This window comes from Halichoerus grypus, chromosome 11 (genome assembly GCF_964656455.1).
Source record: "Halichoerus grypus chromosome 11, mHalGry1.hap1.1, whole genome shotgun sequence".
Classification (NCBI taxonomy): domain Eukaryota; kingdom Metazoa; phylum Chordata; class Mammalia; order Carnivora; family Phocidae; genus Halichoerus; species Halichoerus grypus.
The window spans coordinates 14,231,271-14,248,916 of NC_135722.1; the positions used below are offsets into that span (position 1 = coordinate 14,231,271).

The 17,646-nt window shown below is 41.7% G+C and overlaps 1 protein-coding gene and 1 pseudogene across 2 annotated transcripts in view; both read left to right on the forward strand.

Annotated features, from left to right (window-relative positions):
- The window catches only part of NUP160 (nucleoporin 160), a 49,118-nt gene extending 38,564 nt beyond the window's left edge, over positions 1–10,554 (forward strand). For both annotated transcript variants that reach the window (XM_036105123.2, XM_036105124.2), the window contains 9 exons: positions 1,394–1,554; positions 3,118–3,178; positions 3,881–3,991; positions 4,174–4,297; positions 5,086–5,187; positions 5,819–5,960; positions 7,811–7,936; positions 8,865–8,969; positions 9,581–10,554. In XM_036105123.2, coding sequence (XP_035961016.1) covers positions 1,394–1,554; positions 3,118–3,178; positions 3,881–3,991; positions 4,174–4,297; positions 5,086–5,187; positions 5,819–5,960; positions 7,811–7,936; positions 8,865–8,969; positions 9,581–9,670 — 1,022 coding nt within the window. In that variant the 3' untranslated portion in view covers positions 9,671–10,554. The remainder of the gene's footprint in view (positions 1–1,393; positions 1,555–3,117; positions 3,179–3,880; positions 3,992–4,173; positions 4,298–5,085; positions 5,188–5,818; positions 5,961–7,810; positions 7,937–8,864; positions 8,970–9,580) is intronic.
- A 1,036-nt stretch (positions 10,555–11,590) lies between these two features.
- LOC118543802 (U6 spliceosomal RNA) lies at positions 11,591–11,680 on the forward strand (annotated as a pseudogene).
- The last annotated feature ends 5,966 nt before the right edge of the window (positions 11,681–17,646 follow it).

The following is a 17,646-nucleotide window of genomic DNA, read 5'->3' on the forward strand; positions in this document are numbered from 1 at the left end:
CTAAAAGAAATGTTAAACGCGGGGCGCCTGGGGGTGGCTCAATCGTTAAGCATCTGCCTTCGGCTCAGGTCATGATACCAGGATCCTGGGATCGAGCCTCGCATCGGGCTCCCTGCTCAGCAGGAGGCCTGCTTCTCCCTCTCCCACTCCCTCTGCTTGTGTTCCCTCTCTCGCTGTCTCTCTCTCTCTGGCAAACAAACAAATAAATAAATAAATCTTAAAAAAAAAAAATGTTAAATGCTCTTTGGTTTCTGGAGTCTCGTGCTGCCTCAGAACAAGGTGTTCTTCAATATCTCATTCAGCTTGTGTGACTAAAGTATTATAAAGATAATCCATTCTTGAGCAGAGCAACCAAATATTTCTTGGTCTCGCTGGGTGGAATTAGGTAAAAATGTGGCTGAAACTAGCACTCTAAACTGGTCTTGTGTACTATCTGGGAATGTAGTATCTAAAAGTTAGAAGTAGGGACACCTGGCTGGCTCAGTTGGTAGAGCTTACGACTCTTGATCTCAGGATCATGAGTTCACGCCCCACGTTGGGCATAGAGATCACTTTTAAAATGAATGAATGAATGTCAGAAGTAACATTTACAGATTTTTTTCTTTTTTTTCTTAATTGTAGTAAAATAGACATAAACTCTACTAACTTAACCAATTTTTAGTATTCGGTAGTGTTACGTATATTCACATTACTGTGTAACCAATGTCCAGAACTTTTCATCTTGCAAAATGGAAACACTATACTCATTAAACAACTTCCCATTTCCGCCTCCTGCAGCCCCTGGCAACCATCATTCTACTTTCTGTCTCTATGAATTTGGCTACTGGAATCCTAAAGTATTTGTCTTTTTGTGACTGGCTTATTTCACTTAGTCTAATATCTTCAAGGTTCATCCATGTTATAGTATGTGTCAGAACTTCCTTCCTCTATTATATGTATATGTCACATTTTGTTCATCCATCCATCAGTGGACACTTGGATTGCCTTCCTCTTGGCTATCATGAGTAATGGCTGTGTGAACAAGGGCACACAAATATTTCCTCAAAACCCTGCTTTCAATTTTCAGGCTATATGCCCAGAAGTGAAATTGCTGGATCACAAGGTAATCCCATTTTCAAATTTTTAAGGAACTGCCATACTGTTTTCCATAGCAGCTACACCAATTTACATTCCCACCAGGAGTGTACAGAGGTTCCAGTTCTTCCACATCCTCACCAACACATGATTTTTTGTGGTTTTAAGTTAAACTCAATTTTGTTTTAAGTTAAGTAATATCTACACCCAACATGGGGCTCAAACTTAAAAGCCGTATGCTGTTCTGACTGAGCCAGCCAGGAACCCCTCTAAAACACATTTCTGAAGTTCTGATGTTTAATTTATTATTGCCTCCTAGCTGGTACTGTGATGTTTGAGTACGGAATGCGTCTTGGCAGAGAGGTTCGAACTCTGCGGGGACTTGAGAAGCAAGGCAACTGTTATTTGGCTGCTGTTAACTGTTTACGACTTATTCGTCCAGAATATGCATGGATTGTACACCCAGCATCTGGTGCAATGGTATGAAAGCTTTCCACCTTGCGGTTTGGGAAGAATCATTTAACTTACTTGGTTTGGTCCTTTTGAAACTATCGCCTCATTTTGCTTCGTTTTGTTTAAAATTTCTACTGGGATATTTGTGAACTTCATCTATTTTTGCAGCAATTCCATTGTTATATATTACCACCCCTTTAGTTCTCAAATTTAGAATTATTCTAGGAAGAATTGCATATGGTTTTGAGTTAGACCTAACTTCAAGCAAATTACTTAATTTTTTGCTGCTGAGTTATCCTCTTGTATAAAATAGGGATGATGGTGATGATGGTAATGTCCACCTTATAGGATTGTTTGGGTACTAAATGAGGTAATTCATACAGATTACTTAGAACAGTGACAGTGCCTGGCTTGCAAAAAGTGCTCAGTAAATGGCAGCTGCTTTTATTTCATTCATTTTTTTTTCCTAAAGATTTTATTTATTTACTTGAGAGAGAGAATGAGACAGAGAGAGAGAGCATGAGAGGGGGAGGATCAGAGGGAGAAGCAGACCCCCCACTGAGCAGGGAGTCTGATGCGGGACTCGATCCTGGGACTCCAGGCGCCCCTATTTCATTCATTTTTGTTAATTCAATCTACAATTACCATTTTAAAGGCTGTGCACTTAAAAAAGATGCTGATGGGGTCATATATGTGCAACTTCTCGTGTTGTATATCATTCCTGCATGTACTAGGCTGTTTCCCAGGGTCTGGGGTAGAGAATATAACTCTGGAACCAAGGAAAGTCACGTAGTTTAATTGGAGGTTAAGTCCACATCCTTAGACCCAATAACATGTTAGAGCAAAGTGGGCCAACTTGGCAAACGACTCCATTCCTTTGATAGTTACAGTACCTTTGTAAGAAGAGCCATGCTAGTTGAAATAAACATAACTTATGTGGAGAGAATTTAAGCATGAAAGCTCTGGATCACAGTTAGTGATATCAAAATAAGATGCAGCTGACTCTTGAGCAACACGAGTTTGAACTGCGCAGGTCCACTTATACACGGTTGTTTTCAATAAATGCAATAATGTAGGGGTGCCTGGGTGGCTCGGTCAGGCGCCGGCCTCTTGATTTCAGCTCAGGTCATGATTTCAGGGTCATGGGATCAAGCCCCGAGTCGGGCTCAGAGAGGAGTCTGCTTGAGATTCTCTCTCTCCTTCTCCCTCTGCCCCTGCCCCCACTCATACGTTCTCTAAATAAATAAATTTTAAAAATAAATAAATAATTTTTAAGGAATCTTTAAAAATGTAAATGTATTTCTCTTCCTTATGATTTTTTGAATAACATGTTCTTTTCTCTACCTCCCTTTTTTGTGAGAATACAGCATATAATACAAATGACATAAAAATATATGTTAATGACAGTTTGTGTTCTTGGTAAGGCTTCCAGACAACAGCAGGCTATTAAGGTTTTGGAGGAGTCAGAAGTTATATGCAGATTTTCAACTGTGCAGAGCATTGGCACCCCTAACGCTCGTGTTGTTCAGGGGTCAACTGTACTAACTTTTCAACTTTTCATTAACTTAATCACTTGTTTTGTCTTCTCAGTATGATCGTCCTGGAGCATCCCCTAAGAGGAATCATGACGGAGAATGCACAGCTGCTCCAAGTGAGTTGGGGGTCTCCCTTGGATTCTTTGGTTAGACAGTAATTATGTAGTTGTGTTATAGTATTATCTGTATTAAATGTGTGTTTTTATATAGTAGTTGTAATATGTATAGCAGTGTAAAAATACTGTAAAGTTTCTTTTAGCTTATGCTCAGTATTTTAATCTGCTAAAAGTTGTCTGGTTGCTCTCTGAAAACTTCGTATGGCTGTATGAGAAATGAAAATGCTTTAAAAAGTGTTGCTTGCTGTATTTAAATCAGCTTAGTATTAAACTTGTTTTATCAGGGCCCTTGGATATTACCATGGAGATACGATATTCCTCCATAAAGAGCTCTAGAGTTGGACACACCTGGTTTTAATTCTGCCTCTCTCACTGTGGGCATGTTCCTCTCTTTCTGATCTAGTAACAGCATCTCAGAGTTGTAAGAGTTAAGCTCTGTGTAAAATACATTGTAAGCATCTCAGCTGCAGGTGTTGTTACTGTAGTTTGATTTGACTGACTGAGCTGCATGCTGGAAGCAGGGCTGTTGCTTTATTTTTAAGTTCCCTTTTATGGAGCCCCCCATTTTTCCTCCAGTGCCCTTGGACTTGACGTTGAATTACTTAATGTTTTGTGGAAATTGACAGGCTGGGTTAATAGGCACTGATGATAGGCACTTCCTTTGTACTTTGGGAATCAAAAATATTTCTCTTTGGCTTCTAGCCAATCGGCAGATTGAAATTCTGGAACTGGGCGACCTGGAGAAAGAGTGTTCCTTGGCCCGCATTCGCCTCACTCTCGCTCAGCACGACCCATCGGCAGTTGCGGTTGCAGGTAGTAATGTGGCAGTCTGGGGACACTGCCAGCAGGCTTTGTTGTGTGTGTGTGCTAGAGCAGCATGCCAGACGGGCTGGGCGCCTCTCACTGCTACTCCGAGAGGCTCGTCGCCAGAGGCAGCTTTGGGTCATTGGCAGACACCACCTTTGCCGCTGAATGGTTCTTTTGCATTTCCACAGGAAGTTCGTCAGCAGAGGAGATGGTCTCTCTCTTGGTTCAGGCTGGCCTTTTTGACCCTGCCATATCACTCTGTCAGACTTTTAAGCTCCCCTTAACGCCAGTCTTCGAGAGGCTTGCTTTCAAGTATGTATGAAATGCTTTCTTTTTTTTTTTTAAAGATTTTATTTATTTATTTGACAGAGAGAGATAGCGAGAGCAGGAACCACAAGCAGGGGGAGTGGGAGAGGGAGAAGCAGGCTTCCCACTGAGCAGGGAGCCCGACACGGGGCTTGATCCCAGGACCCTGGGACCATGACCTGAGCCGAAGGCAGACGCCTAACGACTGAGCCACCCAGGCGCCCCTGAAATTGTCTTTCTGATGCCGAAGTATTGTACTGCTGCCTCGTGTGAACCAGTGCTCATAGCCAGTTGTGCTTTAAAGAAGTGTTTTTTCTAGTCCACCACAGTGACTTTTTAAAATTTCTTTTAGTTAATTATAATTTTTTTTTTAAATCTTGATTTATAGCTTCTCTTGAGAAATCAAAAAATTTGGCATCCCTAGGCCCACATTCCCACAGGACAGTAGGATATGTGGCCTAAATTGTGGTGTCCGTTTTAGAAAAGGCATGTGTTCTCTTCAGTCCTTTAGGACAGCCATCAGCCCCTGTAAGCATTTTTAATAATGCTTTGTACCTAAATATTCAACTTACAGAATTTTTCCCTTGGAAGTAAATGATCTCTTAACACTTATCGATGGCCTTGTGGGTCATCCAGTTGTGTGGCTGTGAGGTAAGGAAAGAGCCAACACCCCAGTAGTGAATTCAGTGGCATACTAGAGCTAAAGTTATCATCTCATCTCTGGTTTTAGTAAGAAAATAATGTGGTTCTTTTCCACAAATTAGTTTACCATGTGTGGAACCGTTTCATTGCAGATGCATCAAGTTGCAATTAGGAGGCGAGGCGGCGCAAGCAGAAGCCTGGTCCTGGCTAGCAGCCAATCAGCTCTCATCGGTCATCAGCACTAAGGAGTCTAGGTACAGCCCTGGTGCTCATCCACCCCAAAAGGGCTTACCCTCCAAATGCTTCCCTCGTGCACTCAGTTCGTGTCTACTGAATGCACTTCAGCCTCTTTAAAATCCTTCTCTAACCCTGACCTTCAGGAAACTTCCCTTCCTTGAATCAAATCTACAGTTTCTATTGCACAGCTCGGCGCTTTAGAATTGGAACATTTTTACAGTTTGGAAATGCTCTGACATTAGTTTTCAATCCCTAAATTAGCACACCAGTATCACTACTAAAATACAGATATATCACCCTTGTCTTCTAAATCAGAACTTCTACATGATTCTAATGCTTGATTGGGTTTGGAAACAGTGATCTGAGCCAATTTCCTTGTTTTAGAGATCTGGAACAAAGAAGTTAATCGAATTGTGTAGTCAAGTAAAGATGTACTTAGTGGGAGAGAAATGGAATCCATGTCATTTGGTTCCTAGTACTACCCCTAAACCACACTGACCCTAATAATATTAGTTGCCATTTAGTTATATTATCAATTCAGTTGTGAGCTTCTAAAGATTTTTTTTCCTTGTAAATACATGCTTTGAATGGTGCTGTAAATATCTGTTAAGAATCTAGAACTCATTAGTCCTTTCTGCTTTTTTCAAGTGCTACAGATGAAGCATGGCGACTATTATCAACTTACCTGGAAAGGTACAAAGTCCAGAATAACTTATATCACCACTGTGTAATCAACAAGCTCTTGTCTCACGGAGTGCCTCTGCCTAATTGGCTTATAAACAGTTACAAGGTAAGTGGTATCTTAACTTACATAGAGTAAGAAGCTGATCTTTACCATTATGGATAAACTTCATGAGATGATTAAAAAGAAAAGGTGATAATTTATGGAAATATACTGACATATGCTTTGGGCAGTGTCTCAATCTTAGTTAAAAACACTAAGAACAGCTTAACTTTAATTCCATATGGAGTACTGGGTGTTTAGCATTAAAGTTCTGCGGGTTAGTGATTAAGTTAATGCCTGCTTGTTTTCTCACTGAACAATGAGCATATATTTAGAACAATGACTATACGTGTGACACAGTATTTACTGTTTGTTACTGAAAAAATTCACAGAAGTGAGTAGTTTTCAAAACTACAACAGGGTTTAAGTTTTTGTCAAAATTGGGCTTTTGACTGCCTGCATCAGAATTTATTTGGGTAGCGGGCTTCTTCAAATACAGATTCCTGAACCCCATTCCACGCTTACACAATCAAATTAACCTGGGGCTAGAATCTGGGATCTATATTTTACCAAGCTTCTAATTTGATAGACGATGCATGCTTAAGTTTGAAAACTATATCTGAAATACATTGGGTGGAATAGGAAAAGAAAGAATGTAAAGCTTAAAATCAGGAAAGTTGGTCTGTTTTGAGGGGGGGTATTATTTTTTGTTTATTTAGGTTAGAAAGTAGAAAAGGCAGTTAAGATGGTGAAAGTTAGGGCGCCTGGGTGGCTCAGTCGTTAAGCTCCTGCCTTCGGCTCAGGTCATGATCCCAGGGTCCTGGGATCGAGTCCCACATCGGGCTCCCTGCTCGGCAGGAAGCCTGTTTCTCCCTCTCCCACTGCCCCTGCTTGTGTTCCTGCTCTCGCTATCTCTCTCTCTCTCAAATAAATAAATAAAATCTTAAAAAAAAAAAAAAAAAGATGGTGAAAGTTAGGACTGTCATCAAATCAGAATATAAAAGCATAATTTCCTAATTAGTAGAGCCCTTCCAAACTGAGGTTGTAATCACTTTTGTTTCACCCTGAGTTAAACAATTTAACTCAGGTATTTAAAGTTGGTAATTCTTTTTTTTTTTTTTTTTAAGATTTTATTTATTTATTTGAGAGAGAGAATGAGAGAGAGAGAGAGCGCACATGAGAGGGGGGAGGGTCAGAGGGAGAAGCAGACTCCCCGCTGAGGAGGCAGCCTGATGTGGGACTCGATCCTGGGACTCCAGGATCATGACCTGAGCCGAAGGCAGTCGCTTAACCAACTGAGCCACCCAGGCGCCCTAAAGTTGGTAATTCTTTTAACTTCTTTTGCATTTGTCATTCCTGTATTTCTGAAAACTAATGTGAATATATTGCTCTTTAGTATTCAGCATTTCTGAGAAGGTATGTTGAAACTGTAGAAAAGTATTAAATGTGTCTGGGATGCCTGGGTGGCTCAGTTGGTTAATTGTCTGCCTTCGGCTCAGGTCATGATCCCAGGGTTCTGGGATTGAGTCCCGGGTCAGGCTCCTTGCTCAGTGGGGAGCTTGCTTCTTCCTCTGCCTGCCACTCACCCTGCTTGTGCTCTTTCTATCTCTATCTCTCTCTCTCTCTGACAAATAAAATCTATTTTAAAATAATTTAAAACAAATAAGTAAATAGATAAATAAGTAGATGGGGGGGGGGGCAGGCAGGCTACTTAACAAGATAAAGTCTCACAAGGTACCCAGACGTGACTGGGCTCTTAGGAATCCAGCCCTTATCCCAAGATAAGGGAACCCAGATGCTCATTTACTTATATTGAGAAGTATTAATACCAGGGAATTAGACACTCAGCATCCTTTGGTCATTGCCCAGATAAGATGGAAATAGGTAGATGTTCTTAATCTCTTGACTTTTTACAGAAGGTTGATGCTGCTGAGTTGCTCCGTTTGTACTTAAACTATGACCTTTTAGAAGAAGCTGTGGATTTGGTTTCAGAATATGTAGATGCTGTATTGGGGAAAGGACATCAATACTTTGGAATTGAGGTAGGCATGTATGCATGTTCCTTTTTAATTCTGTATTATCACCCTAATAAAGTCAGGATGTGAAAGTAGTTTGAACTGTAGGACAATGGATTTAACCTTTACTCTTTGTAGTTATACGACTAATTTTCTCCACAATCAGGAACTGGCACTGTAGGAGTCTCCAGTTTCTTGTTTATAAAATGGGAATACATTTCATTTTTCTCCATCAAAGAATGTAGCTTTAGTTAGTATTTGGAGGAGTGAAGTAATTAAAAACAAAATATTCTTTTCTGTGTGCCAAAGACTGTGCTGGGTCTCTGCAAGTGTTTTCTCATTTAATCCTTACAGCCACCTCTGAGAGATTGTTTTAACCGTTTTTTTAACCCATGAAGAAACAGAGGGTCAGAGGTTAAGTAAGTTGCCAAAGTTCACACAGATGGTAAAGAGAAGAGCCAGGTCTAAAATCTAGGTCTAGTTAAGTGCAAAGTAAAGCTCTTAAGCTCTCAGGAAAGTATTGAGAACTTTGAAAGGTGAGCTTTCCCTTTCTAAACTTTTTTTCCAGATATTTTGAATTAAATTTCAGACTGCAAATAGTCTCATTCATTGACAATTTAGAGGTTTTTTTAGTGCATTTTTCCTTAATAGGCCTTAGGGCTCCTTCAAGATAAGAGGTGACATGAATTTAAAAATACATATGGATGGATGGATGGATGGATAGATAGATAATACATTTGATTTAACTGAGAAAAGGACAAGTTTCCCAGTTGAAAAGAGAAGCAAGGGGGTGGGAGTGGCACAACTGTGTGTCTGTGTGCGTGTACGTGCAATTTCTTATTGTAAAAAAGAAATAAGAAGAATTTTATGTTATTCAAACCTCTGAAGCTAATTGCCCAGAAGAAATGATCTACTTTTGAGATTTTCTTCAAATAGTAGGTATTTTCCCTTTCAGTTTCCACTGTCTGCAACAGCTCCGATGGTGTGGCTCCCATACTCTTCTATTGACCAGCTTCTCCAGGCTCTGGGAGAGAACAGTGCCAATAGTCACAACATTGCTGTAAGTCAGTCCTCTCATGAGGCACGCATCTTTTATAAACCCTTGCACCAGTGCTTACTCATAAAGCTTGCTCTTCGGTTCGCAAGGATTAAGGGGAGAGCAGAAGCCATTTATTGCCCTTAACATGCTGGCCCAGTCCCTTTACAAAATGATTAGTTAAGCCAGATGTAGCCTTTCTGGTTCTGAGAAGCATTACTGGGGTGGGGGGATGGGGTCGCTGGGTGATGGACATTAAGGAGGGCATGTGATGTGATGAGCACTGGGTGTTATAGGCAACTGATGAATCACCGAACTCTACCTCTGAAACTAATGATGTTCTATGTGGTGGCTAATTGAATTTAAATTAAAAAAAAAAATACTGGTGTGATTTGCATGTTTAGAAGATTCATTAGGATAACAGGATTGGGATACTGCATGTAACAGAGAAGTCTGATTTTATCAGTAGTCACAGAGCAGACTCCTGTACTGAATTGAGTAAATGAAGCAGAGTGGCGAACATCTTTACTAGGGGGCGGCTGGTTAGTGAAGTCAAAGTGCTTAAAAACTTCAGTGTTTTTTTTTTTTTTAGTCCTTGACCTATTCTGTAATGATTCCCTTCTTTTCTCCTACAGCTATCCCAGAAAATACTTGATAAATTGGAGGACTACCAGCAAAAAGTTGATAAGGCAACACGGGATTTATTATATCGTCGGAACTTGTGATCTGAACGGTCGCCTAGCCTTTGTAGCCGCTTGGTGCCTCTTAGGGCTTGAGGCTTTACCCTGCAGGAACCCTGTATCCCTGGACAGTTTTTATACCTGTAAATGATGTACACAACGTCAAGTCTGCATTCTGCGCAAAAGAGGAGGGCAGATGAGTCACAGAACCTGTGCTTGCTGGCGGTGCTAACACCCAATTTCTGGTTTTCAACCTTGGTCTCAAACAGCTGCTTTTGTATATGATTCACAAGCTTTTTTAGAGTTTCTATTTTTTTAAACTACCGAAGACATTCTTTATCTGCAAATTAAAACCCGCCCTCACTTTCCAAAATAGCCAGTGGTGGTTGGTTGGTTGTAGCTATAACCACCAGAAGCAGTCACTGCAAATCCTTCCATTCTTCCCTGTCACTTTTTGTATTTCAATGGAATTATTTTGGTCCAGAACTGACATGTATTTTCTGTATTGCAAACAGAGGCTAATGATTTTGCATACTCTTTTCATTATTTATTGTGGAGTTTTTGTATGATCTTCAATAAAGTATTAAATAATTTGCCTAGATTAAACCTAAAATGATGACCCGCTGTCAAAGAAGATACCTTATTTTGAATCTGGTTCTGAGGCTAAAGTTGAGTAAACTCTTAGCTAAGAAAAAAATTAGAAATTTTATCTATAAGAATAACCAATTTTGAAAGTAAATTCTGTTAACTTTTATGATTTATGATAATCAAGCCGGACTTGATCATACTACTTGTGTAATAATGTATTGGACCAAAATATAAACTTTCCTGGTCAGATTCAGAAGTATTCATGCCCACAAATTTTGGGGAAGGTGAAAAACAAAATCTTGGATTTTATTCTGTATATTAAAATTTATCTTTTAAGGAAACGATCTGTGTATTACTTGTTTGTATGGCCTTTGACCTCTCTTGAGTTTTCCATAGCCTTTACTTTTTATACTGCCGATACCGTATTTACCTTATATACTTTAAATAACAATGTGAGCTTCACTGTGGTACCATTTACTGGTAGATACTGAGATGTATGGTTCTTTCATTTTAGCTCTGCCATGATTAATATGAAGTGTTTGATGTAATGAGGGACTGGGAAAGCCCTTGCCCTGCAAGAGCTCTATAAACCTGTAGCTTCCAGCTGTAGCAAGAAATACACATATATAACCAAATATACACATATAAAACCAAGAGAAAGATCTCACAGAATATGTATCCTCACTCACTATGTACCCTGATGTTTTCATGAGTGACTAATGGATCATAACCCATAGTCTGAAAAATACCAAATCCTCCTCGAGCCATTTTGGAGAACATGAAGTAACTTGGACTGGCCCTGTTCCAGAAACTTACCCACTTGTGTTGCTCATCAGAGCAGTGGTCTCCATGGTGGCGGTTCACAGGACCCTGACCAGTTTTTCCTGTTGTCAGTATTTTGGTTCAAGACCTAACCCATGCTGGAGCCAACCCAGCTCTGCTGTCCATTCTCTTCTGCCTTCTTCACTCTGGTTCCCAACCAGAGCAGAAAGTGGAAATTCTTTCACTAAACCTCTCTCCACTTCGGGTCTGCATTTTTGTTGTTCCGGACCATGTGATATTTTAATAGTCCATAATAGCATTGTTATTCCTTGTTTTTTCCACCCCAAAATTTTCTGATTACAAAGTGTTATTAAAAGAACTCCCTCCTGTGGTTGCTTCGGCAGCACGTATACTAAAAATTGGAACAATACAGGGGCACCTAGGTGGCTCAGTCATTAAGCGTCTGCCTTCAGCTCAGGTCATGGTCCCAGGGTCCTGGGATCGAGCCCCACATCGGGCTCCCTGCTCAGCGGGAAGCCTGCTTCTCCCTCTCCCACTCCCCCTGCTTGTGTTCCCTCTCTTGCTGTGTCTCTCTCTGTCAAATAAATGAATAAATAAAAAAAAAAAATTGGAACAATACAGAGAAGATTAGCATGGCCCCTGCTCAAGGATGACACACAAATTCATGAAGCAGTCCACTAAAAAAAAAGAGCTCCCTCCTTTCTTAGTACTTAGCTACCATTAGGGGTGCCAGGGGTGCCTCAGCGGTGCAGCCAGTGAAGAGTCCAACTCTTGATTTCAGCTCAGGTCTTGATCTCGGTTTTGAGTTCAAGCCCTGTGTTGGGCTCCACGCTGGGTGTGGAGCCTACCTAAAACTAAATAAATAAAAATAAAGGGGTGACTCTTAGAGGAAAACTTAATAGTTTTTAATTTAACAAGATATAACTGATAAGGTCCCTACCTTACCAGCCTGTGACAATAAAATGGCATCATTTCTGTGAATAATAGAATTTATGACACACAAGTTTCTTGACCGTTCTTGCCAGGTTTATCACGGACTTTTGTGACCTGCCAAGAAAGATTATGTGTTCTACAAGCCATCTCGTGCAGTGTCCACAGTGCTTGCCACTGCGGCCCGTTGTCCTTGCTGCCACGCTTGAGAGTCCTAAGGGTTGGCTCTCACCAGCTCGCTACTGGTTTTTCTCTTACCATTCCGATTCCCTCCCAAAGTCCATGCTGTGTTGTCTCCTAAATCTCCACTGAGCACTTAGGGGTAAAGAAAAACACAAGCTTGGGGCGCTGGGTGGCTCAGTCGTTAAGCGTCTGCCTTCGGCTCAGGTCATGACCCCAGGGTCCTGGGATCGAGCCCTGCATCGGGCTCCCTGCTCTGCGGGAAGCCTGCTTCTCCCTCTCCCACTCCCCCTGTTTGTGTTCCCTCTCTCACTGTGTCTCTCTCTGTCAAATAAATAAAATCTTTAAAAAAAAAAAAGCTTAAAAACCAGATACAAGATCTGGAAGCTTATAGAAACCATAGACTGTGCCCATCCCCATAGATTCTACTCTTCAGCCACCTTTTAGTTGCCAGCCTGCTCTGGTGTGGCTGATAACATTTCTCTCACAGAGGGGAATGTAAATATAAATGGGATTTCTATTTAGTTAGTCAACAAATGAAAAGTCTATCACATGCTAGGTAACAGAATTTACCCAATTTACCTCAACCTGGTACATTGTTTTCTGCTAGAACACAGTATAACAGAAAGTTCTAAAGTGTCCTTTAATCTTCAGTTCTTTCCAATTTTGTCTGTATCTAGAAACTGATAGTCCTGTATTACTGTTTTTTCACAAATTGAGACCTTAGTGTAATAAGTAACTCATTAACCCCAAGCCACAAGAACATACCTTTCCACATCTGCACAGAACTCCACCATCAAAAGACCAATTTATTGTTCAAATGACCCATGCCAGTCTGTATAAACCAAAATTAGGTATTCCAGTAAATGAGGTTTTGTGGTTAAATGAACTTATTTCTATAAAACACACAAGATCAAATAATGTAGTATAATAATACATTGGGGCCCCTGGCTGCTGGCTCAGTAGAGCATGCGACTCGACCTTGGGGTCATGAGTTTGAGCCCCATGTTGGATGAAGAGACATACATATATAATCTTTGTCCCTGATTCCTAGCAGAGAGCTTCAAAAACCCTTGGAATTTCCTAGGTGATAGAAGTCTCTGTTAGGCTAATCAGGTGAGTAGTGGAGGACCATTCAGAATAGGGCCAGTTCCCAAGAGGACTAATCCTGTGATGGTGATTACAGGGTTGGAACTTTGGGCCAGCCCAACCTTCTGGGAGGACAGGGACTGGAGATTAAGTTCAATTACAGTCACACTGGGCAATGATTTAATCAATCATACCTATATAATGAAGTCCCAGTAAAAACTACACCAAGGCTGAACAGAGGTTCCCAGTTGGAGAACACTTTGTTGTGCTGGGAGGGTGACATGCCCTAACTCCACAGAGGGGCAGGCAGGCAGCATGCATGCGAGCTCTGTGCTCCCTCCCAGACTTCACCCTATGTTTATAATAAAAGTGTAATCCTGGGCGCCTGGGTGGCTCAGTCGTTAAGCGTCTGCCTTCGGCTCAGGTCGTGATCCCAGGGTCCTGGGATCGAGCCCCACATCAGGCTCCCTGCTCAGCGGGAAGCCTGCTTCTCCCTCTCCTACTCCCCCTGCTTGTGTTCCCTCTCTTGCTATGTCTCTCTCTGTCAAATAAATAAATAAAATCTTTAAAAAAAAAAAAAGTGTAATCCTAAGTGTGGTGCTTTCCTGAGTCCTCTGAATGGTTCTAGAGAATTATCAAACTTGAGGTTGTGGGAACCCCCAATTTTATAGCTAGTCAAAAGCATGAGTGTCCTGGGGAACCTCACTCACTTAGAGCTGGCTTCTGAAGTAAGGGCAATCCTGTGGGGGAACTGAGCCCTTAAACCCATAGAACCTGTGGCTCAGTTGTTAAGTGTCTGCCTTCGGCTCAGGTCATGATCCTAGAGTCCTGGGATGGAGCCCCACATCAGGCTCCCTGCTCCTTGGGAGGCCTGCTTCTCCCTCTCCCCATTCCCCCTACTTGTGATCCCTCTCTCGCTGTGTCTCTCTCTGTCAAATAAATAAAATCTTTAAAAAAAAAAATACCCATAGAATCTGATGCTAACTCGGAGGGGGTGGTCATCAGAATTGATCAAAACTCACCTACTTGGGAGTGAGACTGAATATAAAATTTAGATAACGCACACAAAGCTTCAATCTACCCTACTAAAGCCGGGAATTCTGGAGACAGTTCACCTCTGTAGGTGGCCTCTTAAAGTTCCAAAACCTAGAGCTTTAAAATGAATTCAGGAATGGGGCCCCCCGGGATGGCTCACTCAGTCGGTTGAGCGTTTGACTCTTGATTTCAGCTAGGGTCATGATCTCAGGGTCATGGGATTGTGCCCTGTATCGGGCTCCCTGCTCAGTGCAAGTCTGAGATTCTCTCTCCCTGTCCCTCTGCCCCTCCCCCTACTCATGCACATGCTCGCTCTCTAAATAAACAAATAAAATCCTTAAAAAATAATAAAATGCATTCAGGAAGGTCAGCTTTTGAAGTTAACATCAAATACCAAGTAAAGACATTGCCCCATTGCACACCAGGTATAACTAAATATATTTGAAAATACATGGGGGCGCCTGGGTGGCTCAGTCGTTGAGCGTCTGCCTTCAGCTCGGGTCATGATCCCAGGGTCCTGGAATCGAACCCTGCATCGGGCTCCCTGCTCAGCCGGGAGCCTGCTCCCCCCTCTCCCACTCCCCCTGCTTGTGATCCCTCTCTCACTGTGTCTCTCTCTGTCAAATAAATAAAATCTTTAAAAAAAAGAAAATATGTGTTTATTTAAATGATTGTTCTTCCCAGCTTTCACTTGTCAAATGTCAGCCCTGATCATTTGGTTTTACTAAAACAACATTATCACCACAACCAAAAAATCTCAGTAAATCCAGAGGTGCTAAAGTCCCTGGCAAACAAGGATCAGGCCTGATTTTTCTTCAGAAGAAGTGACAGACCACTTTGAGTCTAGATACACACAAACTTTCCTGTAAAGAGCCAGATAATAGTTCAAGCTTTGTAGTCTACATATGGTCTCTCTCACATATTCTTTGAAATTTGTTTGTAGAATCCTTTAAAATGCCTGATTTAGCTATAATTTACCTACCCCTCGTCCAGATCCTTAACACCTTCTCTGAGGCCAATCATAGAAAAATATGTCTCCTTCAAAAGCCAGTGGTTCTCAACCCTGGCTAAACATTAGGATAACCTAAAGAGCTTTTATTTTTTAATTTTTTAAAAGGTCTTATTTATTTATTTGAGAGAGAGTGAGCGAGAGAGAGAGAAAGAGCTGGGGGAGGGAGAAGCAGACTCCCTGCTGAGCAGGTAGCCCAACATGGGGCTCCATCCCAGGACTCCAGGATCATGACCTGAGCCAAAGGCAGACGCTTAATCGACTGAGCCACCCAGGCGCCCCAGAATAACCTAAAGAGCTTCTATTTTTTTTTTTTAAGATTTTCTTTTTTTTTTTTTTTTAGATTTTATTTATTTATTTGACTGAGAGAGACTGCACAAGCAGGAAGAGCAGCAGAGGGAGAGGGAGAAGCAGGATCCCCGCAGAGCAGGCGGAGCCCAATGTGGGACTCAATCCCGGGACCCCGGCATCATGACCTGAGCTGAAGGCAGTTGCTTAACCAACTGAGCCACCCAGGCGCCCTTAAGATTTTCTTTAAGAGAAAGAGAGAGTGAGTGACAGAGCACAAGCGGGGGGAGAGGCAGAGGGAGAGAGAGAATAGGCTCCCCACTAATCAGGGAGCCCGATGTGGGCTCAATTTGGGGCTTGATCCCAGGACCCTGGGATCACCACCTGAGCCCAAGGCAAGGCAGATGTTCAACCGACTGAGCCACCCAGGTGCCCCTAAAGAGCTTTTAAAAAAATAATTGATAGGGGTGCCTGGCTGGCTTAGAGGAAAATGAGACTCTTGATCTCAGGATCCTGAGTTCCAGCCCCAGGATGGGTGTAGAGATTATTAAAAAAAAAAATAGGGGCACCTGGCTGGTTCAGTCAGAAGAGCTTGCAACTCTTGATCTCAGAGTGGTGAGTTTTGGCCCCACATTGGGCATAGAGATTACTTAAATAAAAAACTCAAAAATAATAAAAAATAATATATAAGTTTTTTTTTAAAAAAAGGTTTTAGGGTGCCTGGGTGGCTCATTCGGTTAGGCATCTGCCTCCGGCTCAGGTCATGATCCCAGGGTCCTGGGATCGAGCCCCACCTCGGGCTCCCTGCTCAGCGGGGAGTCTGCCTCTTCCTCTCCCTCTGCTCTTCCCCCTGCTCATGCTCTCTCTTGCCTACTCTCCCTCTCAAATAAATAAATAAATCTAAAAAAATCTTTAAAAAAAAGATTTATTTATTTGAGAGAAGAGAGAGAGAGCACAAGCGGGGGTGGGGAGGGGGAAGCAGAGGGAGAGGAAGAAGCTGGATCCCAGGACCCTGAGGTCTGGACCTAAGCTGAAGGCAGATGCTTAATCAACTAAGCCACCCAGGTGCCCCTAAATAAGTACACTTTTAAAAATAAATTTTTAAAAAACAATCAATCAATCAATAAAATTGATATTGGGATGCTTGGCTGGCTTGCTGCTCTTGATCTTGGGGTCCACAATGGGCATAGAGCTTACTTTAAAATAAAAAAATTGATATGGGCTCTGTACTCCCACCCCCAATCCTGATTTAGATTTTTATACTGCTTTAGCACTTGCTCTCCAGATGGTTCTATGAACAGTCAGGGTTGAGAACCTTGGTTATAAATATTACAGTTATTTCTGTCATCTCCAGAAATGTAAGTTTCCCCCAAGGAAAAAAACCTTTCCCATTTCTGTGCACTCTGGTTTAGCTCATAATCTCAACTTATTTCCAGCCAGTTATATAATAGCATCTAGATTTCTGTATAAACGAAAGACTCATTAATAGTAATAATAGCTGGGCACCTGGGTGGCTCAGTCATTGAGCCTCTGCCTTTGGCTCAGGTCATGATCCCAGGGTCCTGGAATCGAGCCCCGCATCGGGCTCCCTGCTCCACAGGAAGCCTGCTTCTCCCTCTCCCACTCCCCCTGCTTGTGTTCCTTCTCTCGCTGTCTCTCTCTCTGTCAGATGAATAAATAAAATCTTTAAGAAAATGAAAATAAATAAATAAATACCCATGGAAAAAAATAGTAATAATAGCTACCATATAATGATTGCTTATTTTGTTCCTGGTACAAGGCAAAGATCTTAAAACTATGATCTAATTTAAACTTCACAACAATCCTCTGAATACTTTTACTGGCACATTTTACAGTGCCGAAACAAGTTTACAGTTGTTTAGAAACTTGTCCAAGCCATCACATCTGGAAGGTGCTGAAGCTGAGTTTTGAACCCAGATATTTGGCTTCAGAACTCCTATGTACAACTACTATATTTCAATGCCTCTTCCCTCAAGAAATAAGTCAGAAAACTTCAAAACAGTAAATTCTCCCACGTCTAGCTGCTAATTTTTCAGAAATCTTGGGAGTCTAAACTCAGGACACTAATCCATATATTTCTCCCATAGACCAGAAAAGA